Raw genomic sequence first — 26,505 nt, forward strand, 5'->3', positions numbered from 1 at the left:
TCTTGTGAGGATACGTGGTTCAGAAGATGAATGAATGAATATTCTACCAGAACTACATTTGTCAAGTCACATGTTGATGGTAAACATGAAGGACATTCTCCCATTTCAGGGTTTCATTTGGATCCAAAATCTCTCTGTTGAAATATAATGTTATGATGTGAGGCGAGCAATGGGCTGTTTTGTGCTCCATGAGAATTACCTTTGAATCAGTGGCTGGAGTACAGTAACTACCTCCCGATGTTTGGCACTATCTATCTATGACGGATATTTTATAACCCTCCACCTTGATTCAATTACTCTTTGCTCCCTTTGCAATGTTCAAGTTAATGCTTAATCCAAACACAGTCTAGGGATAGAAGGGCCAAACCCAATTTATGAGTGGGTGGTAACTTTAATGCAGATAAGTTTTTGCAGACCAGAGGAATACAAGAACAGAGACCCATCAGACTAAGCTCAGCCAGGCTAACAAAACAGAAATAGATCCTTGGGGAGAGTGGACACCATGCTGAAGAATTTGACGTCCAAGGCCATCGCCGTCGCTTTTGGCATCCTGACTGTGTCTGTACTTGGTAGCATTGTCACTATGGTGATTTTTTACAACATTGAGATTTCTCAAATTAATAGGACGACTACTACTACTACTACCCCTCCAAACACTACTGTTGGACCACCACCTGTCATGCGGTTGCCAAGAAATCTTGTGCCGGAGAAATACAAAATAAATCTTAGGCTTTACTTCTACTCCCAAATCATCAAGGAAATTAATGTAACTTCTCCCAACCAGACTATGCTTTTCATTGGTAACTCTACAGTGTATTTTTATTGTGTTGAGCCAACAAAGATCATTTACCTCCATAGCCAAGACCTGAGGGTTTTTGACCAATTTTTGAAAAATGAAACCACACAAAAGGACATTGAGATTACTGATATCAAGTATCATGAAGATGAAAGTAATTTCTTGGAGATCCAGTTGAAAGATACACTGAAGAAAGGAATGAACTACAGTCTGTTTCTGGCATTTGAGGGGGAGATATCACAAAATCTTCAAGCCTTGTATGTAAGCACATACCATGAAGGGATGACTCATTCTGAAAATACTGAGCGGTAGGTGTAAAATAACATTTAAATGTTTCAATGTATTTATATGTTTCGATATAACTTGATTCATTATTTTAAAATAGTGGTTGTAGATGAATAATCTTTAAAGCTTATTATATTTCTATTATATTATGTTTTCTATTATATTTTATTTAAATAATCAATTTTAGGAAATCAAAAACAATTAATGCTTGTGCTTTAGCTATTTTCATGTTCTGTCGGCTATTAAACCAACAACAAACTAAGTTGTTTTAACTTATGAAAAAGTCAGTTAACAACAATAGTATTGAAATGTAATGAATACATTTCAATCATAGTGTTGCACAGATGAATTTAAAAATTACAATCTGACTCAGATAAAATTGATAGCAAAATAAGAAAAGATCGCACAATTTTGTAAACTAAACGACACAAATACTACACAGGATTAAAACAATAAAATTCACAATAAAGGTTCAATGCTACAGGAAAAAGGGCAGGCTTCTTTGAATGCAGGAAGAATAATAAACAAAGCTGAGGTGGATAAATTATGTCATTTCAACATCTATGCCTGCCCATACGGTGCCTGTGTGGGCCAGATAACCACACAGTCTATCTACAGTATAGCCTGAAAAAATGTCAGATTCTCCGGGGGCAAGCTACACAAATATAAATGCTGCAAAGCACATGCCGGCTCATGGCCGTAGGTCTAATTTCTGTGGGAAATGTTTATGTCAAGCATAAACCAATTTAATGATTGGACATTAGATATAGGCACACTCAGACAGCGACACAAACTCCAACACTGGTATCAATAACATGAAAAAAATAGGCAAGCAATCTGTAGTTTCTGTGCTCCTTTTCAATCCGTCACTCTCACTCCTCTTTTTCCCATCTGAGACTGATCTGCCGTTTGTAGAACTAAATTAAAACTTGGAACAAGTTTGGAGTAAAACCTAGAATTACTATTTATTTAAAAAGTAGCACCAATTGTACATGTTTTCCCTTCTCTTGCATATAATGTTAACCGTTTGAAGATGAAAACAACCTGCTGTTCTAGTTAAACACTGAATATCACATAGTTAACCTTAATTAAAATATGAATGAAATTTCAAATAACATCCGTTTGAGGTGATTGTTTTTTTTTATCCCTTTTATTGTCATTTAAAACTATTCAATTCCTTTATTCATCCAATCAAATTCTCGTGGTTCATTTCATCCTTTCTGCTGTGGATTTAAATTAGTGATCATAGCCAACCCTCCTAGTCCAAGAGGGTGGAAATGAATAAAAGACAATGAATGATTTGAAAAGCCAGCCTTTAGTACCTTGGGGTACAGAAAATGTGTAAAGAAATTGAATTGAATGGAATTGAATGCTTTTATTGTCATTATACACATATACTATGATTCAAAGCTTTTGCCACTTGGTGCACAAACAACAAACAGACAAATAAATAATCAATCAATAAAAAATAAATAAGTAGTCCAAGTGAGGTCAGTGTTAGGTTTATCATTATTATAAATTTGCTTGAAATATAATCATTATATATGTGCTTGCAATGAAGAACGGTTTTCCTTTTTTTGGATATCAAACATTACATATATGAAGGGTTTGCTTATTAGAAATTTTAGGTTCATAATTATTATAAATGTGACATTAATACAAGCATTTAATACATCTCTTGTAAATGAAATGCTCACTCCAAAGTTAACCAAAACACCTTTGGAGGTCACTTCTCCTTCACAGCTGGACTTCTTGCAAATATGGTTCACAGCAAGAGAACGGTAAATTTGAAAGTTGAACTTGGGAATACTTATTGGTGAACCTATCAGTCAGCAAATTGGAGCAGCCATGTTCCGTCGGAAATCCAGAAGGAGTTCTCTGGTTTTGGAGGCGTTCAGCGCCACGTTGTTGCGATCGCACCACCCGCTGAGTCTAAGGACCTCTATGGCCGTCTTATTCTCCCCTGGGATCATCCCCACCACTGCGGTCGTGTGTGTAGAGCACATGTGTCAAAGTGGTGGCCCGGGGGCCAAATCTGGCCCGCCGCATCATTTTGTGTGGCCCGGCAAAGTAAATCATGAGTGCTGACTTTCTGTTTTAGGATCAAATTAAAATGAAGAGTATAGATGTACAGACGCTTCCCTACTTACGAACGAGTTACGTTCCGAGCACTTGTTCATAAGTTGAAATTGTTCATAAGTTGAAATTGTTCATAAGTTGAAATTGTTCATGAGTTGAAATTGTTCATGAGTTGAAATTGTTCATAAGTTGAAATTGTTCATAAGTTGAAATTGTTCATTCGTTGAAATTGTTCATAAGTTGAAATTGTTCATAATTTGAAATTGTTCTTAAATTGAAATTGTTCATGAGTTGAAATTGTTCATAAGTTGAAATTGTTCAAATTGAAGTTGATTCAATGATATATTTTTAATTATAATTTATGTTTAAGGCCTGTATATGTATATTGAAGGTTTATATAAGTGTATTTGTATGTTTAAGGCTTGTATAAGTAACCAGCATTGGTTTGTACTGAAAAACATTTAATATAATGGAGAGAATACATACAATACTGTATACATACATTAGAGAGATGGAGAGAGAGAGATTTATTAGAAACTGGCCAAAAGAAGCTAATGACGATTGCAGTTTTCTTTTTTCATCAGAAATATGGCATCATTCAATTGATTTGCAACATTCAATATTTGGGTCCTGCTGCTTGATCTTTCTGTTTATAAATGGTACTGACCTTCGTGCATCAAGCTTCTTTATTATTGCCACTTTCATTTCAAATGAAATGGCTTGCCTCTTCCTTGCACCTCCCTCACTAGAAGCCTTTTGCTTTTCACCAACCATATTGAATAATGGTTGCACGAGATATTTAATGATAAAAATGAAAAAGGTTATTTTTGCACTGGAGATACGTCACACATTTCCGCAACTTCCGCACTGCAACGAATTGGGCATAGGAAGGTGGATGCTGGGTGAGCTGAGCTCTCCCGGCGCCAGAGTAAAAAGGCGCGCAATACAAAATCGAACTTACAAACATATTTTGACATAAACGCAATTTGCAGACATGTTCTAGTGTACCATTGTTCGTAACTTGAATGTTTGTAAGTAGGGGAGCGTCTGTATATTAAATTTCCTGATTTTCCCCCTTTTGAATCAATAACTGTATTTTTTTAATTTTTTTGTGTTTTTAGTTCAAAAATCATTTTGTAAAATAAAAAAATATAGATAAAAAAGCTAAAATAAACATTGTTTTACATCTATAAAAAACTGAATATTCAGGGATTATAAGACATTTATTTTATTCCATTTATTAAAAAAAAATCTAAATTTTATATCGAAAATGGTCCAGCCCACGTGAAATCAAGTTGACGTTAAAGCGGCCTGCGGATCAACCCGAGTCTGACACCCTTGGTGTAGAGTGAACAGAGTAATGGACTCAGGAGGCAGCCTTGGGTAGAGCCGGTGCTGAGCGTTTGGGCAGATGAGAGGTGGCGACCTAGCTTCACGTGCTAGGGTCGGTTGACCATCAAGACCTTAATCCAGGAACATGTGGAAAGTGGGTGCCCCAGGTTGGCCAGCTTGGGGATGAGAATGTCTGGTCTTATGGTGTTAAAGGCTGAGCTGTAGTCGATGAAAAGTATTCTGACATAGCTCCCTTTTCTCAAGGTGGCTCAGTGCAGCATGGAGGACGGTGGTTATTGCATCTTTGGTGGGTCTATTCGGCCGATATGCAAACTGATGCGGGTCGTGGATGAGGGGAAGACAGGCTTTGATGCGTTTAAGTACCAAATTTTCAAAGCACTTAATGTTGGTTGGTGTGAGAGATACTGGGTGGTAGTCGCCCAGAGGGTGACTTCATGGGTACTGGGATGATGGTGGCCAATTTCAGACAGGCTGGGATGGAGGTTTGTTCTAGTGGAAATTTGAAAATGCTTGTGAAGACAGGTGCTAGTAAGCGTAGTGGTGATTGTTTATTGTGTCCATTAGTAGGGAAAGAGCGGTACTTGACATCCGGTGGGATGTCAACAGCAGTAATGATAACAACGGCTCTCTCTCTCTCTGGGCAGAAACAAGGGTCTGCATCTCACCGACATGAATTCTGTGTCTGGAGAACAGTGTCCAACCAGAACAGTGCTATCGTTACATCATACCACATTCACATAAATACAAACCCCACCACCTCGAACATTCTGTCTGATCTAAGTAGCGTGCGGCCTGCTAGTTAGCAGCGAACTCTAATTCCAAGTTGTCCATTGTGTTCAGCAGTGGGGCTTTTGAGTGGTCGTTTCCTGAGCTTACAAAACAGGCTTTCCCGACGCCTTCTCTTTCGCCGACCAGACCTGATAGCAAACCAAGGGTCCACCTCCGGTATGAGATGTTCCCGGTGAAAGTATATAGAAACGTTAATTCCCTTTAATAGGTCTTAACTATTGTAACTGAGCCGCCTTGTGGTGTAGATGTTCACTCACCTGACTGCAGTGCGGGCAGGGATGGGCTCAATTCCCGCTGGTGGCGGTATGACTTTTCCAAGATGGCGCCGTTCAAGCGGGAGCCTGTGTGTACTTTACTTTGTACTTTATACTTTTTACTTTAATGTTTTTACAACTTTCCTTGTTCTGTTAGCCTGGCATTTTTCGGCCACTTCTTTTTTGTTTGGACCAGCCAGCCATGCCTACGCTGTCACACACATGGAACTATCTGTCACAATACGCAGCAGAAGGAGCAACACCTCGGTACCGCCGGAGGTCTGGAGCTGGACAAAAGTGCTGGGAGAAGAGGCAACGCTTCTGACCAACCATTCCATCATGGGATGGGATGGGAGAGCTGTCGGCCCCTACCAGCAATGGAGTTGAGGTGTTCTGCCCTGCTGCGTTTTTTTTCAGCTTCAGACTACTGAGTAACTGTGCGGATAAGCTTGCAAGAGCGACTCTGCACATTCTCCACCTCGGTCACAGTCTGCTGAAGTTCCCCCATCTCGTGGAAGACTTCCTGTGTGTGGTTCCAGTTTTTGTCTTTACAAGGTCTTTTTGAGTCCGATTCAGTTACCGCAACCAAAATGGCGCTGTTTAAGCGGCGCCGGCGGCCACGGTAGCTCTGTCCACTCTTGTTGGTTTTGTGTTTTTGCTGCTTTTATGTTTTAATGATTTGATTCATTCCATTTACTTTGATTTGCTTTGTACTTTGTGTTTTTGCTTTGCTGTTCTGTGGGGTTCCAGTTTTTGTCTTTACAAGGTCTTTTTGAGTCCGATTCAGTTACCGCAACCAAAATGGCGCTGTTAAGCGGCAGCCTGCGGCCATGGTAACTCTGTCCACTCTTGTTCGTTTTGTGTTTTTGCTGCTTTTATGTTTTAATGATTAGATGATTCCATTTACTTTGATTTGCTTTGTACTTTGTGCTTTTGCTTTGCAGTTCTGTCTAATCACCCTCTTGCTACTGCCACAATGTAATTTCCCGAATACGGGACGAATAAAGTTATCCAATCCAATCCAATGATCGGGAATGCGGATTGTCGAAGATGAGCTTATAGCTGAATATGAAGCTTGGTTTTGACAAACAACTTGCGACAAGAAACACAAAACACATGAAAAGTGCACAAGTCGAAAGAGCCTCTGACAGCTGCTTGCGTAGGCACCGCCATCTTGAAAAAAATATTATTTATTTATCAATTTTTAATTATCAAGATTAGTTAGCTGCAATCTAATTTAATTTCCCGCACTCATTCACATTTGTTTTCTTGTGTCATATTCTTTCTTGGAACGACATTGCCTTCCCAAGCAAGATCAAATGCTTGGTTAAATCCTGTGGTGAACAGTTGCATTTCACTTGTCTTAAACTCCTGTTATTTATCTTTTTTCTGGCCAACAATGGGATGGGAAAGTTTAAATATCCCTAAGGTACTAAGTGAAATTTAAAAACTTTTTTTTCATAGATTTCTTGCCAGTACACATTTGCAACCAACAGACGCCAGAAGAGTGTTTCCTTGTTTCGATGAGCCGGAAATGAAAGCAGTCTTTGATGTGACTCTTATTCATAGAAAAGGAACGAGCGCACTTGGAAATGAATATCAGGCAGGTAAATGATGGCATTGTTAGAGAATGTTATGGTGTCAATGTGATAAAAATGTTTAACATACAAGAGAAAATGTACACTTTCATACAGTCTGCCCCTTTTCTTTCAGATAATTATGAATTAGATCCTGACTGGCAAGTCACTCGCTTTTACCAGACACCACAAATGTCCACGTACTTGTTTGCGTTCACAGTTTCAGATCTCAAACCCATCCAGGTTATCCAGGACGGTTTGAAAATCAAAGTGAGTTTACTTAAACTTTTGTTGTTGTTTGGTAGCAGTATCTGTTGCCTTCCTTTAGGCTCACATTTGTTACGGAATGTGCAACTGCAGTCTTTGGCACCTTTCCAAAAGACAAAAACCCACACCAGTGGCAGAAATAACTCAAAATCAATAAGAAGGCAATACAATAGTTTTAAATCAATGATTATACAAAAGAAAAAGTTAACAAAAACTTGACATAAACTAAATTAAAATGACAGCTTTACTTCATTATTATTTTCACCACAACCTTGTGCCGTGATGATTTTTTTACTCTGTAAAAGTCACACTTTGACACTTATCATGTTTGGAACCACCGTTTGAATGACCTGTACGCATTGCTACCCATAACGACCCACGTTTTCTCTCAACAAAGGCAAAATAAAGTAACTATTTGCTTGCCTTTTTGTCTTAGGTTAAACTTTAATAATTGGCTTTTCTCTCCTAAATGAAAGATTAACCATAAATGTGTTCATGTATGAAAGTTTCAGTGGCGAGTAAAAACAAAACAGGACCTTGAGTGTGTTGCCCTTTCTGATTTTCTCATACAGATATTCGCTCGGCCTGATGCAACTGATGCTGGACACACTCAATATGCAGCAGATGTTACTGGAAAGATTCTTAAATTCTACGAAGACTACTTTGGAATCGGCTACCCACTGAGGAAGCTTGGTTAGAATTCATGAGAAATATTGATCGATGGAATTCATTGTGTGCTTAATGTTCGAATGTTAACAATAATGAATCGACTTTTCATCCAGATCAGGTGGGGACAAATTAGTCCAATTACGCCCTATGTTGCCAATCAAAATTAATGTCATAAAATCCTTCAGTTACGTGACCAAACCAACAACTTGCAAGTGTTGTTGACAAAACTAGTTAATTTTACTATTTGACGAAATACTGTGATCCATCTTCACTTCGCGTCATCAACTTTCGTAGCTTCACTACATGGACGATTTTTTTCTGAAAAAAAAAAACATCAGAAAATAAAGCTCTCTGTATGGCTAATTGAGAATTGGACGGCATGGAGGAGCAAAGTGGAAGTCCAATTTCCCGGCCCCGTCGGCCTATCAGTGAATGCCGGCGACATCGGCCGGCGGTGAATGCCGGCGGTGAATGCCGGCGGTGAATGCCGGTGGCGAATGCCGGTGGCGAATGCCGGTGGCGAATGCCGGTGGCGAATGAGGTCTGTCCTGCGACCCGGTCTCGGTCGGAAAATGTAGTGACAAGTTTTTTGGAATAGGATTCCATCCTTAATTTAAAAAATGAACTGACTTTGCTTGGGTTCACACTGGTCAGAGGATATTCATGTGTGGGGATGCTGGTGGCTGACTTCATAGTTATGCCATCCTGATTGAACAAGTTCGATGGGCCTCATGCTTAAAAAAAAAAAACAAGAACAAAGCCTGTTTTGACTGGTTTGTTTATAACAGACAATGGTGTTTAGGTGGTTTTGGAACCTCACCTGTTCCGATCCCACGTTTAGTCAGGCAAAGACAGTAATCACTCAAATATCGCGGATAATGTCGACCAGACATGGCCGCGAGAAGACAAAAAACTTTAACGTAATTGTCTTGCATTATTGCGTTTTGTATTTGTAACCTTACAGATTCGTGGATGTCAAGTCTAATTTGTATGTATATAAGTTGTACCCCTGATTCAGTCGTCATTTTTTAAGTTACAAATATGACGTGTATGCGAGAAAATACGGTACTATAACTAAGAACCTAGCCCTGTGCTTGTATTCTGAATTAGCTACCGGAGTCAGCACATGTAGACTGGGTGAACTGCCATTGCTCCCCAAAATTCGTACTGGTAATTTTTTTTGGGTGGCATGATGATAAAAACAGAAGCAGCTGCTTTATCTACACTTGGAAAAACTTGGGTAGCACTCCCGTTAGGCTCAAATGAAGAGGATAAGATCAACAACTGACAAAACTAAAACACCATCAGAACTCCGTGACAACGAACGGCAGTCAAAAGTACATAAGAGAAGCTTGAAACATGGATGGTGGTTGATGTGAGACCGCCAATGAGAGCCGTAGCGTGTTAGTGTGGCAAGGTTCTATAAATAGAATCAATGCATCCGCAACAATATTTTCAACATAAATATAAACCTGGATAACAAAATGCATTTACTTTTTGAGGGGATTTTGTAACTGATATTTTTTGTATCTGGAGGCACTCACTTGCATATAAAAAGCTTTCCTAACCTGAAAATGTCTTACCTAGCGGCATTTGTAATTATAGGTATGACTGTGTATGTATATCTGGCCGAACGTTTGGTCACCGGACGTTTGGTCGCCTGGACGTTTGGTAGCCAGACGTTTGGTCGCTCGGACGTTTGGTTGCCGGACGTTTGGTCGCCGGAGGTCTGGTCGGCCGGACGTTTGGTCGCCCGGACGTTTGGTCGCCCGGACGTTTGGTCGCCCGGACGTTTGGTCGCCCGGACGTTTGGTCGCCTGGACGTTTGGTCGCCCGGACGTTTGGTCGCCCGGATGTTTAATATCTAAATATCTACTGTTGTCAAAGAAGACAAAGCAAATTTACAGATGGTGTTATTATTGAAGCAGTAAAATATTAAACTCTCTATCTCAGGAATCAACAGTAGATATTTATATATTAAACTCTGTCATGATTCAACAGCAGATATTTAGATATTATACTCTCTCATGAATCAACAGTAGTTCTTTAGATATTAAACTCTCTCTCTCATGAATCAACAGTAGATATTTAGATATTAAACTCTCTCTCTCATGAATCAACAGTAGATATTTAGATATTAAACTCTCTCTCTCATGAATCAACAGTAGATATTTAGATATTGAACTCTCTCTCATGAATCAACAGTAGATATTTAGATATTGAACTCTCTCTCATGAATCAACAGCAGATATTTCGATATTAAACCCTTGTGAATATAATTTTGAGAGGTGGTTTCAACAGTACTTAAATATTAAACAATACTTAGATATTAACCTCTATCTCTCTCATAAATCAACAGTAGATATTTAGATATTAAACTCTTGTTGAGAGCTGTTTTCAACAGTATTTACTCTCTGTCACCATTTGATTGGCGAACAAAAGACCGGGGACCAACAGGGACCAAAAGTCCGGCGACCAAACATCCGGGCGATCAAACGTCCAGCGACCTAACGTCCGGCGACCAAACTTCCGGCGACAAAACGTCCGGCGACCAAACGTCCGGCGACCAAACGTCCGGCGACCAAACGTCCGGCGACCAAACTTCCGGCGACCAAACGTCCGAGTACCGTATGTATATATCTTGCTGATTACTTAATGAGTATTCATTGTGCTTAATTATTACGACAGATCAAATCGCACTGCCAGATTTACCTACTACAGCAATGGAAAATTGGGGACTGATCTCATATGAGGAGGGAGTTTTACTGTATGAAGAGGGAGTGTCATCGCTGTTGCACAAGGAAACAATCTCTTTTCTCATTGCACACGAGCTGGGACACCAGGTTAGTAAAAATCTCTCATCTAATTTTCTGAACCACTCCATCCTCATTAGGGTTGCCGGGGTTGCTGGAGCCTATCCCGGCTGACTCCGGGGCAGAGGTGGGGAACACCCTGAACCGGTGGCCAGCCGATCGCAGGGCACAAGGAGACAGACAACCATGCACACTCACACCCATACCTTGGGGCAATTTAGAGAGTCCAATCAGCCTACCATACATTTTTTGGGGGAATGTGCGAGGAAACTGGAGTACCCAAGGGAAACCAACGCAGGCCCGGGGCGAACATGCAAACTCCACAAGGGTGGACCGACCTGTACTTGAACCCTTGGACCTCAGAGCTGTGAGGCCGACACGCTAAACCACTCACGCCTATCGGCCGCCATGACCAGACGATTCGCCGAACGGACGTCTCGCCAAAATGGGATTTGCGCACTATACCGTTTCGGGGAAACGTCCGTTCAGCAAAAAGTCCATTCAGCGAAATGTCCGTTTGGCCAAACGGCCCTTCGACGAACTGTCCGTCGGCCAAACGTCTTTCGGCGAATCGTCCGAGTACCGCAAGCCGCTCATTCCAACCAAATCTGTTTTAATCAGTTATTTGCCGCCAGGTGCTGCTCCTTTCATTTGAAAACTCATTGGTTAAACCAGGGGTGACTAACTCGAGGAACTCCTGTATCAAATGATCAACTTACCAGTAAGATGTCCAGAATCTTAATAACAATCCTTTGATATAGGTGTGTTAGTGGAGGGAGACATGTAAAACAGACTGGTGAGGGGCCCTTGGTAACCAGAGTTGGGCATTTGTGGGTTATTCGGTCTGTGCCGGATTAGTTGGAAGAAAAATGTGCACCCTTTCTGGCCCTTTGTAGAATTGTTTGGACACACCTGCCATAAACTCATCACATTTCTCTGGCCTTCTTACAAACCTTTTTAATCCAGGTACTTTCTACCGCCAAACAACCGATCGTAATGACAATGTAATGTTGAAATCTTTCGATACACTAATTAATTCTTGAGTTTCCTCATCTCTCCCAAGCCAAAATGTGCTCGTAATAACTCCTAATAACCTTTTTCTTGCAGTGGTTTGGAAATCTCGTGACGATGAAATGGTGGAGTGAACTTTGGTTAAATGAAGGCTTTGCCACATACATGTCAACCTTGGCACTGGATAACGTGGAACCTACGTTTAGCGTTGTAAGTTCAGATTTATACGTCTAGTGTCTGGATTGTATATAGTTCTCCAAATATTTGAATGATCAGACTGATTGGGTGTGTGCTGAAAGAGTAATTTGAAAATCTGTCGGTGAAAGAAAAAAGATGAGTAAGCAATTTATCTTGTAAGCAAATTATCTTGTAAGCTATTTATCTTGTAAGCAATTTATGGAACATACGCCTTCCACAGAAAGAAATATACATCATGAATGAACTCCATACGGCACTTGAGCAGGATGCATTGACCTCTTCACATCCTCTTAGTGTTCCAGAAATGTATGTCCAGTCCGCTTCACAGATCATTGGGATGTTTGACCCTATATCCTACTTCAAGGTATGTATGAAAGCAAAACAAGGATAACTTACATACTGTTGAATGTACATTAATTGTCATGTATTTTCTTTGCTTTATAATAATGACACTGTAAATAAACTTTGTAAATTTTGTGTTTTCCCAAAAGGGAGCCATTGTGTTGAGAATGCTGGCAGACGTTGTGGGGCAAAGTGATTTTGACAAAGGGATTAAAGTAAGTGGTAGAAAATAGGACATATTCCCTATTTTAAACACGTATCCTTGTAGTTTCCTATTTTTTGTATGTCTTTGGAATGGCACCCTTAGTAGTGAGAAATGATCAGTCCCACTCACAGTTTATACCAGGGGTGGCCAACTCTAGTCCTCAAGAGACCCTATTAGGTTTGTTTTCCATATCTCTCTCCAACATCACACCTGAATCAAATAATTGGTATCAGTATAAAGCTTCGAATAGAGCAGGGGTCTCAAACTCAATTTACCTGTCTGGGTGAGACTGGGCCGCATCAGGATTTCCACAAGAAAAGCGCTGATAAAACATTCCAACGTTATCAAACATCTTTTTTTTTAAACAAAAAATAATGGATTAAATAAATTAACTTTAAGATTAATGAAAAATAAATGAATAAGTAAAAATAAAATTTTTAAAAAATGAGAATACAGTAGATATACAGTGGCTGGCTAAGTAGAGAAAACTAATTATTTTTATTCCGTTTAAAATGTCTGTATTAACAGCTCTTTAAATTTTAACTTTCTGAACTTGAATGGAACATTGAACATGAAATATTCTGGACACAGCTTCTCTTGTCTACTTCTTGTTGCTAGAGACCTGGCAGCGCTTCTTCTCACATAGCTGAGTCACATTTGGCTTGAGGGAGGAAGCAGTGGAGACCCTCAATAGAGCTTAAAGATGCTCATCAGTAAGTCTGGACCTATACTTGGACTTATTGAAGTTCAAGGTGGAGAAGAGTTTCTCACACAAGTATGTGCTGCCAAAAAGGCACATGGTCCGCTTGAACATTTGGGAAAGTTCAGGGAAACTGGGCGTCAACTCTCTCAAAAATTGCCCAAGCTTGTCTGCTTCTCCACTCACCTCCCTGAACTTGGCTTTGAGTGCAGAGTTGCACTGCAGGTCAATGAGCTCCATTTGAAGCTCAGGAGGGGCATCTTGCACATCAAAGGAGAAGGGGTCCGCAAAAATTTCAAATGTGGCTTTGTGTGTCTTGAAGTCTGCAAATCTGTGATCAAATTCCTCCTGCAGCTTTGAAATGGCCTCCACATGTTTCTCACCACTGAATGGTGTGCTTGCATCCACAAGAGCCTTTCATGCTGGGAAATGGAAAAGGTTTGGCTGAGAGAGCTGGGCTTTCCATAACAAAAGTTTAGTGCAGATGCTCTCACGTTGTCATAGGCAGCATTGACAAGTTTCCCCTGGCCTTGTAGCTTCTTGTTCAGTACATTAAGCTCGTGCGATATCAACAAGAAAAGCTAAGTCCATGAGCCATTTGGGATCCCTTAGCACAGGAACAGGAACCCCGTCTATCTCCATGAAGCCTTTTACTTCTGCTCTCAACTCAAAAAATCTCTTCAACACATTCCCCCTGCTGAGCCAACGTACCTCAGTAAAGTAGAGCACATCCCCATATTCAACAAAGAAATATTGCACTCCCCACTTTTCTTGAAACTGTCTGTGCTCATCACTGACCTTTCTCTTCACGGCAGGCTTTGAAACAGACATCTCTGGGGCTGTAATATGTGTTTACACTAGGAATGAGTCACAGATTGAATTTTTAACTTTCAGTTGCACGGTTCTGTGGCGCATGCGCACTTTCGATTTGACCGTTTAACTTTCAGTCGCGCGGGTCTGTGGCGCATGCGCACTTTCGCTCTCCGATCGAATTGGATTACGGCAGCTCTCCGATTCGAGCGGAGTGAGCGAGGCACTGGACAGCCCGGCCAATGTCCCACCCACCAGAGCCGTATACTTCACCGTGATTGGTTCATCCAGCTCAGAACACAGTGTCATTCATATAAATCTTGCGGGCCGCACGGACATTAATCTTGCATACTAAAACGCGGGCCACAGATTATCGTCCCGCGGGCCGCATTTGCCCCGCGGGACGCGAGTTTGAGACCCCTGGAATAGAGGCTCTCAAGGACCGATGCGGGCCACTCCTGGTTTAGACAATTCAAAAGACCATCTGGGACCTATTCACTTCATTGCACTTTCAGATTGATCTTGTAATCATGTCGATTGTTAATATAATGCTAACATGAAAATATCTGTAAATTGTGTAACTGTTTTAACGATCATTTTAATGTTTTTCACCTGTATATAGGTTATTTGTAATCTGCTGTTATTAGTAATTACTGTAATTCTTCACCACTTTGCGACGTTTTTTTTAGGATAAAATTATTTTTATAAAAGTTCATAAAAATGTCAAAATCCACTCAGAAACTCACAAAAGGAAGACAGAGGCTGAAACTGGGGAAAGTCAGGGCTGCTCTGTATTGGGTGGCACTTAGCACAGAAGAGGAAAATTGAAATTTCACTGTAGAAGAATGACAAGCCTATAATACAAACAGAATCGTGCCTCGGATTACATTACACACATTTCACATCGTGCACAGAAATACTTCCAACATTGTATGTATTTTGATCATCTGCATCATAAATGAATCGACCTTGTGTTACAAACATCAAGAGGGAAAAAGCAAACATTCAGTAAGCGCGAGGAATAAAATCATTGTTAAGACTGAGAATGCTCTCTCGGGAGAAGATGATTCCTCTGGATATCAACATGATTAGAATCAATGCGAGATCTTTTACGATAGCTTAGGTCCTGACGAAGACTATGAAGATGAACTTCAGTCTTGTTTCAGTGCTTCGAGTCGAGTTCGAGCCTTTTTTCAAACACAAATAAAAATTTAAATAGAAGTCTCAACCAATGAAGACAGTTGAAGACAGAATTTTTTTAAAGAGGAAATAGAAAGAAAGCAAAAGTCATGTAACTTGAAATTTGAAATACTATATGGGCATTCAGAATATCCTTTGGGCACAAATGCATTTGTAGCCGTGATTTGAAGCACACTTTATAGTGTGAAGTTTACACTGTAAAAACTGGTAAAGATGACGACACGTCATCAGGCGCATGTGTTACTTTATGGCAGTGCTTCTCAAATATATTTAGCAAATTTTTGCTTCAATTCAATGCAGAAAAATATTTATGAAGTTCTCTCAAAAAGTGAGGCACAACTAAACCATTAAATTACTTTTATTATCTGTGCTGCCCATAATCAAGATTATTGGGGATAGATACACCCTCACCTAGTTGCCAGCCAATCACAAGGCACAATGTGATAACCTCACATTGATATGAGAGGAAAAAGAGGAGAAAACCCATGCAGGCACAGAGAGAACATGCAAACTTCAAAAAGGAACGCTAAAGCCCACGATTAAACACATCTGTTTCATATTTATTATGAAAATAATGTGTAAGCCAAAAATGTCTGTGTTCAAAAAAAAGTAAAATACTTCAATCAAATCAATCCATGGTGGGGTTTCTGCTTGCTCTCTCCTTTCATTTTTTTCTTCCCTCAGTGACCTTTGAGTATTTTGGAATTCCTCTTGTCAAACCAATTTCACACAACCAAGAAACAATATTTCAAAACTGTTTCTGATGCTAAAAATAAGGAACAAAGAGCAAGAAGACAAATTCGTAGTGCAAAAAAAATTTGAATGGACTCTTTTCTGAACCGCTTATCCTCCCAAGGACCGGGGGGCTGCTGGACCCCATCCCAGTTAACTATGGTCACAAGGCGAGGGACAGCTTTAATCCATGGCCAGTCAATCGCAGGGCACAATGAGATAGACAACCATTCACGCTCACACCTAAGGGCAATTTAGAGTTTTCAATCAGCCTATTCTGCATGCTTTTGGGATGTGGGAGGAAACCGGAGTACCCGAAGAAAACCCACGAAACCCATATTGAGTAGCTTATCCCTCACTAATACTTCACTTAGAACCAATAAAGCAAATTACAAAAAAAAACAATCTTTTATTGGCGTTTCGCAATGACAATTTTCTGTGTTCAATAAAATGACTCGGCGGCCCGTTGGGTGGGGAGGTAATGCATCGGCCTCACAGTTCTGGAGTCCTGGTTTCGAACCCAGCTCAGGCTTCTGTAGGTTTTGCTTGCTTCCCACATTTGCAAAACATGCATGGTAGGCTGGTTAATCACTCTAAATTGCCCCAATGTATGAGTGTGTGCGTGAACGGTTGTCCATTTCCTCGTGCCCTCTGATTGGATAACCACCAGTTCAAGGTGTCCCCTGCCTTATGCCCAAAATCAGCTGGGATATGAATTACTAATGATATAATGACTCATAAATTATTGCCAATATGTGATAATAATATTTTTTCTTCCTTTTCTCTTTAACCAACTAACCGCTAATGTTACAGCATTTGTAATAAACCCCCATTCAAAAATAATATTAATACATATTTTCAAACAATGCATACATCATTTGAAAGCTAATGTAGGTAGCATTAAATATGAAATAGGTGAAAAAGCCCAGTGTCAGTCTTGTTCACTGCTAATTAGAGCCCATGAGGTATGATTGGGAGCATGAATGGTTATTTGTCTCCTTGTGCCCTGCGATTGGCTGGCTACCAATTCAGGATGTCCCCCGCCTCTGGCCTGAAGTCAGCTGGGATAGGCTCCATGCCCTGCAATCCTAATGAGGATAAAGCGGTTCAGAAAATGAGATTAGATTAATGAAGATTTATTCACAAAAACAACAAACCTTTAAATGCAAAAACTGAGGAAAGTAACAAACTAACAACTCAGACAAATTAATCATACATAGGGGGACAGGTATTGGACGGAAGAGAGCAAAGTAGAAACAAAGCATGAACACCTGTCAATTCGAGAAGAACTCAAAAATACACAGAGTTTAAATAGACAGACATAGATTGACGAGACAATTAGAAATACATGGGTGACATGAGAGGTATTGAGCATGGGAGACACCATGGGTGGGGAAATGGCAGGTGAACTCAATTGGCAATTACAAGGACGGGTTACATGGGAAAGCCTAAGAAAATACAGAATGCTACAGGAAAATGTTGGAATTTTTTATATTTTGCGTTTTGTAGCTTGACATTTCTTTCATATCTATCATGATAAGATTTTTCCATTGAGACTTTTGTTACCTGAAAATTTCATATGAAGAGACGCAAGAAGTTAACTAAGTAAGTATAGGAACAACTCCACAATGAAGGCCATGCTAAATTTTTGGTATTCTGTTTAATTACTCTGCCAATGTGTCAGGTTATTACTGAGGTGCAGCAATAGCTGTAATTTATTTTGAGGGGGAAGCAAAATTTAAGGAAGGGTATCTGTGCAGAAGCTCAATGCAAATGCCAGACCAGGGAGAATGCAAAAAAAAGACGACGCTATGTCGAACCGAGCGTTTCAGAAGCTCTCACTGGCAAACAGGAGAATTTCAACAATTTCTCCAACATACGTGAATGGTTCTCAAAACCACTCTGGTGTGTTTTTTAAATTCTTTTTTAAAGAGGGAATGACCACATAACATTAAAAGAAACAAAAATATGTCTATTTTGCATAACACATTCTTTAAGCAATTTCTCTTTTTCATCCGCCCAGGACTACCTCAAAGCCTTTAGTTTTGGAAACACTGACCAATATGACCTTTGGAATTCTATTCAAAAGGTATGTTGACAAAATCACACAATAAAAAATAAAAAGGTAAAAAATACCATGTTAGCAAACCGTCGCAAAAAAAAAAGAAAAAATTACACTGATGCTTCATGCTTTCAGGCTCATAGGCCCGACTTTGATGTAGCCAAGATGATGGAAACATGGACCAATCAAAATGGTTATCCTGTCATTACTGTCAGCACTACAAATGGCCAAGTCACTCAACGCCACTTTCTGTTCAACAATTCTTTGGATTCTCAGTGAGTAGTTTTTAAATTTTGGTCTTGAAAATAAATAATCAATATGTAACTTTTAGGGTGTCATGTTTTGTAATGCTATGTTAGAACTGTATTTCATCTCGTACTCGGGAAATTTCTTGGTAGCAGTAGCAAGACACAAGACATCGTAGACCTAGGTAAAAAACTAAATACCAAAATGAAATTTAAAAAAAAGACAGAAAAGCAGCAAAAACACAAAACAAGCAACAGTGGTTGTTGGGATTTTGGTGGAGGTGTGTATGTGTATGTGTGTTTTCCTTGCGTGTGCTAGTTGGGTGATTGTGTGTTTTTTGCCCCCTGTGTCCCTCCTGGCTTCCCTTTCCTCTCGTGGCCAGCTGTGTGTATTTTTGTGATTAGCCCCTGTCGTTGCATTTAAGCATGAGTCTCTTGTTGCATTGTTTTCGCTAAATTGTGGACCAGTATACCAGTATAGTCAATCTGGGTATTATTATATTTGTAGAGACTGCATGTTCAATACTCAATATGCTTTTGGGTGCTTAACTTTACTTATGAACTTATGAAGTTAGAACAACATTATCTAATGTCTATTTTTGGTTGGTCAGTTTTATGTGGCATATTCCAATCCAAGTGATGTCAAATATAACAGGAACTTCACTCTCCTGGTTAAGGATCAAAACTTCATGTAAGATCAACTTCTCACAGATTTCAACAAACCATCTTGCTTTCTTTGCAAATGCATTAACTTTAAACATTTTTTCCTTTAACACAGCAATGACCCCATTCGTTTCTCAGAAAGGAGAGTGGATCCTTGCAAATGTCAATTGTACTGGATATTACCGTGTCAATTACGACTTGGAGAACTGGCAACGACTTATCGTGCAGTTGAACTCTAATCCTGAAGTGAGTAAAAAGCCAATTGGGGAAATGATAAGAACCACACATGGGATTTATATTTTATCATTCAAATTGGAAATGATGAGTATACATGGGACACAAGACCTATAAGTACATGGAGCATCGTCAATAAAATGCCCAACAACATAAATGCTTGGTATGTTTACATGTCAACTGAAAATCTAAGCCTAAAGGTCCATTTGAACTCGGATGACTAGCATTGAACAATCATCATCATTTCATTGCCCTGAATGGAAAAAGTGATTGGATATTAGATACTTATGTAAAGTAGTAATAACAACGAAAAAGTTGTTGATCTTTCTTAATTTCAGCGTTGTAAGTGGTAATACAAGGACTCCAGAATTATTTGGCTAGTTTTTTTTATTGAACAACAACCATGTTCTTAATGAACCCAAAATAATTAATATCAAAGCTGAATGTTTTTGGTGATTGGGATTTTTTCAGTTTTAGCTATTTTAAGATGATATCTGTGTGCTGGTAACTATCACTGTTCATATTTATTAGGCAATTTGACAAAAAAACAAATATGCACCCATTTTAGTTATTTGTTTTCACCAGGTAAACCAATACAACAGCTCAACATTCAAAAATATATATTTCGACATTTAAAAACACACCAGTGACCCAGTCTTGATGTTTAAGCATATGTTTTGTTCAGTGGCCTTTTTTTTTTTACCTTGACCATGTCTCTGGGTATTGCACACTTTGCTTTTGGCCATTCCCATGATGTTGCAAGGAGTTCGGGATATTTGAAATACGTGACCGGACGTTTGGTCGATGGTCTTTTGTTCGCCGATCTTTTGGTCGCCGATCAAATATACTTAGATATTAAACAGTACTTAGATATTAAACAGTACTTAGATATTAAACAGTACTTAGATATTGAACAGTACTTAGATATTAAACAGTACTTAGATATTGAACAGTACTTAGATATTAAACAGTACTTAGATATTAAACAGTACTTAGATATTAAACAGTACTTAGATATTAAACAGTACTTAAATATTAAACAGTACTTAGATATTAAACAGTACTTACATATTAAACAGTACTTAGATATTAAACAGTACTTAGATATTAAACTCTCTCTCTTAGATATTAAACTCTCTCTCATGAATAAAATTTTGAGAGCTGGTTTCAACAGTAAATTCTGTCACCATTTGACTGGCGAACAAAAGACCGGCGAGCAAAAGACCAGCGACCAAACGTCCGAGCACCTTGAAATATGGCCAAACCGGTGACAAATGCCATCTTGGCAGCTGCACGCTTGACTTTTCTCTTTTCACAGGCAGTTATTTTGTTCCTTGGTTCTTCCATACGCTTCTTTAGACCCTGTTGAGTATTTTGAATGGAACGTCTGATTTTTCAATAATTACGCTTCAAAACCTTGAATTTTTGTACGTTTTTAATTTTAACATGGGTTTTTGTTTTTGTTAAAAATAGCCCATTTCATGGACTATTTTTTAATTTGGAGCCTTCCAAGTCTCTTATCCGACCCATTTTGGCCAAAGGAAAATAAGTTTCCTAAAAATTATGCACATCTAATATAAGAATTTGATGTCATTAGACACCAACCCTGCTCATGATAGAGATGCACATTACCTGTTAATTGGCAGTGGGCTTTCGAGCCTATCGAGCTTTGAGTAAGACAATGTGCATAAAGAGGATGATGTGATTCAAATACTCAGTCCCCCAATAATTCTGCACTCCCTGTATGGCAATTTGTTATGTTGTTAATGTCAGAACAGTACATAATAGAAATTATATGTTTTGTATACAGTAATACCTCGCTATTTTGCGCTTCAAATTTTGCAGCTTCAATAAAACTCACAAGCGGAAGCAATTCCCGGTCTTCCGCTTCCTACTAGGACTCAACACAAGAAAAAACAAATGTATATTTTTTTTAAGTTCATAAAAATGTGAAAATCCACGCTGAAATTCATAAGCAGAGGCTATTCTTGCTGCTAGGACTCAGCACTGGAGAAAAAAATAATAATAATGGTGACCCTACTTCGGGGTTTTTCGATTATCCTGGCCATGTCTGGTCCACATTAATCGAGATATTACTGTATTACTGTCAATGGCAGCCAATGAGTTAATATGGAAACTACTAAAAACTGAAATTAAATCACAATGTTTTAAACATGTCTGATCTTGTAATTTGCTGTTTAGCGCATTCCAGTAATGAACAGAGGGCAGCTGATTGATGATGCTTTTAATTTGGCAAGGTATGACTAGTGCTATTATCGTCTTATGACCACATAATCAAAGTACTTATGTGTATAACTGAAAAGCAGTGGTTTATTTTCTGAAATATATTGTCTCACTTTGCTTTACTTTCTTTTAGAGCCAAAATAGTTGATGTGACCCTGGCTCTTAATATTACACTTTTCCTTAATCGTGAGAGAGCTTACATACCCTGGGAGTCTGCAGTTCGAAATCTTGAGTACTTCATCCTAATGTTTGACCGCTCTGAGGTCTATGGATCGATGCAGGCAGGTTTAATTAATAGAATTTTAATTGCATATATAATACATCATTGTAATTTTTGAATTTCTATTGACTTTTAAACCATAATTTTTACCTGGAAAATAAAAATCTGCTGGTTATAAAATCAGTATGTTTCAAATGCAAGATGTGTGTTGAGAGATTTTCCATTAAGGATGCATGAATTGTATCAAAGTGTTTTTCTTCCCTCAGACATATCTTCGAAATCAAGTGAAAAACTTGTACATGTCCTTCAGCAACTTTACGGCCAACCCTGAAGTTCTGGACCATTCCTCACAGTAAGGATTTTTTTTTCCCCATTGCACTAAGTTGTATTTTTATCTGTTTGATGTAGTGTATATACGTAGTAGTAGAATTTTTTATTCTAATAAGTATTTTAAGGATTTTTAAATCTTTTTTATACACACATACAAAGGTAAACAAAAGTTAGGTCATTCGTACATCCCAGCGCATACGATATGTAGACAAACATTTACTATTGAATGGGCAATTTAGAACATATAAATAATCTAACAAACTAGAAAAACAACGGTACTGGGAGAAAGCCAAATCAAACAGACTGAGTAGGCAGGACAAATTTTGGGTATGGCAACGGGAGACTACATACATTTTGTAATGAGGCATGACACCTCTCCTTGCACAGGAGAAACCCAGAATGGATTCAAGTGCTTGTGGCAGATGTAATGGAGAGGGTTATTCCTCTAAGTCTCCTCTTTATCAGATCCAAGAAGAGGTTCCCGGCTTCGCCGGTTCCACCTGCTTGTTTAGAACCAAAAGACAGTTGTTGAGCTATAAAAAAAAATCTCTTTTGAAAAATTAGTTATTGGGAAATGAAAATTTCAGTCACACGCATACTACAGCAAAAAAATGTATAATTTATACGTACAGGCATGCTACAGAAGAAGTTCAGCATTTCAAACTTCATACTTCACGGTTTTTCGATTATCGCGGCCATGTCTGATCCACATTATCCACAAAATTTGAGAGATTACTGTACTTTTGGTGGACCGACTGCATTCACACATAATGACAAAAGCACAAAAGAAAGATTTAATAAATGAAGAGTTATAGAGTCATCAACATTTGGTTTGCACAAAAGCTTTAAAAGTCTTCTCTGTTCTCAGTCTAAATGATCGGACATTAACGTCTTTGTTTTTACTCCTGCTGTAATCTCATCCCCTTCTCCCTTAAATTATGCATGTTAAAGATATTCATACTAAGCTCTACAACATACAAATTAGTAATTTACTAAACACGATTCAGTGATCACAAAACTAAATAAATAACAATGGATTTCATTTCAAGGCAAAACCAAATTACAGCCATAAACCTGGCTTGTACCAATGAACTCCCAGAATGCACAGAAATGGTAAAAAGGATGTTTGACAACTGGATGAACAGCGACGAAAATAGTACAGAAAGGTATGTACTCATCTGGCTCAGTAAAATGTACTAAAAAAATGTATTGGTGACTGTCTTTGGCAACTAGCAAAACCCAAAAAAACACGCATAAAGTGAAAGAAAAATTAATAAAAAATTTTGTGGTCAATTCTTGATTTGAAAAACCTGTCATGTGTGATGCCACTCATAAATTTTCATCTGATCTAAAACCTTTGAGGCATATTTTCTTAAAATAAATGGATTAAAAAAAGTTCTTCAGAGGGTTGGAACAAATTAATTTGATTTTAGTTCATTCAAATGGAAAACGTTCATTCGAGTTACGAGAATATCAACATACGAGCTCAGTCCCGGAACGACTTAAGCTCGTATCTCGAGGTACCACTGTATTTCACTAAGAATGGAACATAATGACTGGTCCAAATTCTAAGATGATTCTAAGATAATATACAATTTTCAGGGTGAAAATGTTTATTTTAAATTCCATGCTGTCAATGAATCTAGAAAAAATTGACAAGGCCATTTTCCCCACTGTGAGAGATCCCGACTTCATCTTACAACAAAATGTTTTGGGGATCGAGGAGAAAGGTTTAGAATTATTACACACTGAAATGCTGACCCATTCTTGTCTCAAGTGGGATTTTAACAGTTCAACTGTCTAAGGCGTACTTTGTTGCACCTTCCTATTCATTAAGGTCAAATGTTCTCTTTAGGTGAAAGATTTGGGTTGTAGGGTGACCGCTTCAATACGGTTTAATTGAACCACGTAGCCATGATGTTGAAATCAATGGTCTGTCGTTCTCATGTTAATAAAAAAAGAAATGTCTTCTCGGAAATAGGCGACATTTGCAGGGGAGCATTAATTGTTATAAGAGCACAAATATAAGTTTCTGCATTTACCCGGAGAAAACCCATGCAGGCCCAGGGAGAACATGCGAACTCCAAACAGGTGGACCGACCTGAATTTGAGAGCTGTGAGCCCGACATGCTAACCACTCGCTCCACTGGTCCACCCAGCAAAAAGATATTGGAAAAGTCAATTGCTTAATTTGGGCGGCCCAGTGGCGCGAGTGGTTAGCACATCGGCCTCACAACTCTTTTGTCCTGGGTTCAAATTCATGTCACGTCCATCTGTGTGTATATATTTTCTCTGTGGGCTTGAGTGGGTTTCCTCCGGGTGCTCCGGTTTCCTCCCACATTCCAAAAACATTCATAGTAGGCTGATTGGACACTCTAAATTGTCCCTGGATATGGGTATGAGTGTGCATGGTTGTCCGTCTCCTTGTGCCCTGCGATCGTCTGGCCACCGATTCAGGGTGTCTCCCGCCTCTGGCCAGGAGTCAGCTGGGATAGGCTCCAGCACTCCCCACAACCCTGATGAGGATGAAGCAGAAAATGAGATGAGAATTGCTTAAATTGATGTTTTCTGTCTGTGACTCAGTATTCACCAAAACTTACGGTCAGTCATCTATTGCCAAGCTGTGGCTGCTGGAGGGGAAAATGAATGGGAGTTTGCTTGGAAGAAGTTCCTGGAGACCACTAAAATCTCAGAGAAAGATCAGCTTCGAAAAGCGCTGTCATGCACAAAAAAGATCTGGCTTCTGAGCAGGTGACATTAGCGATCACGTTCCATCCTTCCAATGCGTCATATTAAATGATAGGTTATGATAAGTTTTATGACACATTTTATTTTGTTATTATCAAACTTTATGATCAGGGAAATTCCAGACAACAAGACTAAATAAAGAGAGTCTTGCTTATCTTGCAGATACCTGGAGTACACTTTGGACCCTAAGAAGATACGACTAATGGATGTTACTTCTACAATTAATTACATTGCCACAAATGTGGTGGGGCATGGAATGGCCTGGGATTTCATCAGAGCACACTGGGACTACGTTAGCCAGGGGTTGGTTCTTGTTTTGCACTTTGTTGTTATGATGACTACTTACAATAGTGTTGGACCACAAAACACATACATGCAAAGAAACACTTTTAAAGTGGAAATTTGGAGATATTTTAATAAATTAAACTATTTGTAAGCTTTGCAACTTAAGATCAGGGTTTTATTGATCATTATAAACATTCAACGGAATGAAAAAAAAAGAAACTTGAAAAAAGGAAGTATACTGCATTTGGTCATTTATGTACTGTGAACAGTTGACTTATCTAAAAACAATTAAGGTTATACAGTCAAATTTAATTTTGTAGTTGACTGAGCGATAAAGTTTGAACTCTATTGGATTGTATAACTTTATTCATCTCGTATTCGGGAAATTTCCTTGTCACAGTAGCAAGAGGGTGAGAATGTGCAGATACAGGAAAAAATAGATGGGTAATAAATAATGTAATAAACTAATAAATAAATACGCATGTTACTGAAAAAAAAAATAAAATATATATATATATATATATATATATATATATATATATATATATATATATATATATATATATATATATATATATATATATATATATATATATATATATATATATATATATATATATATATATATATATATATATATATATATATATATATATATATATATATAAAGTATTAAGTAGTCATTACATGACTAAATATATAAATAAATATAAATCTATAATTAAATATAAATCTATATAATCGTTATATAATTATGCCTTTAAATACATTAGGGTTTACAGTGCGGGCACAGCAGAACATTTCCACAACAAGAGTATTTCGGACACTAAAAAAACAAAACAAAAAATAAGACCCTTATGGACTTCAAATTAAGTCGTTGACATGACAACATGAGGCAAGGTAGTCTTACCAATTTGCCTGTTGGTTGTATTTGGTACTAAAGTTAGCAATTCCTTGAATAAACATTTGCTTATTTAAACTAGTTGTCATAATAGAGTACAAACGTAATCAATTGTAATCAGTACTTATCTTCAGATACTTCTCATAAAGGCTTCAATGTTTGTTGTTAAAAGGAACTGCTGCTGATTCATGTCTGTATGTATTGTGATCTTAATGAAGATAGTCTGTTTATTCAAGTGTTCCAATTTGCAATACAAACCTTTTCAATTCTAAAACAATGCTGTCTCTAATACATTGCTCTTGTCTATCACAGGGATCGAATCCAACTGATAGAGACAGTAACCAGGAGGTTTTCGACGCAGTTCGAATTGGAGGAGGTAAATTATTCTTAACTGTGATTTCATAACAAAGATAACATAGATACACCCTAAGATGAGTCACTGGATTCATCACTGTCCTCAACTTTTTATCCACTTCATAGAGTTAGAGGGCAG

At 38.5% G+C, this 26,505-nt stretch overlaps 1 protein-coding gene across 1 annotated transcript in view; it reads left to right on the forward strand.

Annotated features, from left to right (window-relative positions):
- The window catches only part of anpeplb (alanyl (membrane) aminopeptidase-like b), a 28,355-nt gene continuing 1,850 nt past the window's right edge, over positions 1-26,505 (forward strand). The window contains exons 1-19 of the mRNA XM_077710863.1: positions 1-1,104; positions 7,021-7,163; positions 7,270-7,403; positions 7,973-8,093; positions 10,758-10,912; positions 11,990-12,103; positions 12,312-12,455; positions 12,583-12,648; positions 18,104-18,169; positions 18,278-18,417; positions 18,999-19,078; positions 19,166-19,296; positions 21,487-21,542; positions 21,662-21,809; positions 22,015-22,100; positions 23,128-23,244; positions 24,662-24,829; positions 24,989-25,129; positions 26,325-26,388. Coding sequence (XP_077566989.1) covers positions 503-1,104; positions 7,021-7,163; positions 7,270-7,403; positions 7,973-8,093; positions 10,758-10,912; positions 11,990-12,103; positions 12,312-12,455; positions 12,583-12,648; positions 18,104-18,169; positions 18,278-18,417; positions 18,999-19,078; positions 19,166-19,296; positions 21,487-21,542; positions 21,662-21,809; positions 22,015-22,100; positions 23,128-23,244; positions 24,662-24,829; positions 24,989-25,129; positions 26,325-26,388 — 2,676 coding nt within the window. The 5' untranslated portion in view covers positions 1-502. The remainder of the gene's footprint in view (positions 1,105-7,020; positions 7,164-7,269; positions 7,404-7,972; positions 8,094-10,757; positions 10,913-11,989; positions 12,104-12,311; positions 12,456-12,582; positions 12,649-18,103; positions 18,170-18,277; positions 18,418-18,998; positions 19,079-19,165; positions 19,297-21,486; positions 21,543-21,661; positions 21,810-22,014; positions 22,101-23,127; positions 23,245-24,661; positions 24,830-24,988; positions 25,130-26,324; positions 26,389-26,505) is intronic.

The sequence above is a fragment of the Stigmatopora nigra genome, chromosome 2 (assembly GCF_051989575.1).
Source record: "Stigmatopora nigra isolate UIUO_SnigA chromosome 2, RoL_Snig_1.1, whole genome shotgun sequence".
Taxonomy (NCBI): Eukaryota; Metazoa; Chordata; class Actinopteri; order Syngnathiformes; family Syngnathidae; genus Stigmatopora; species Stigmatopora nigra.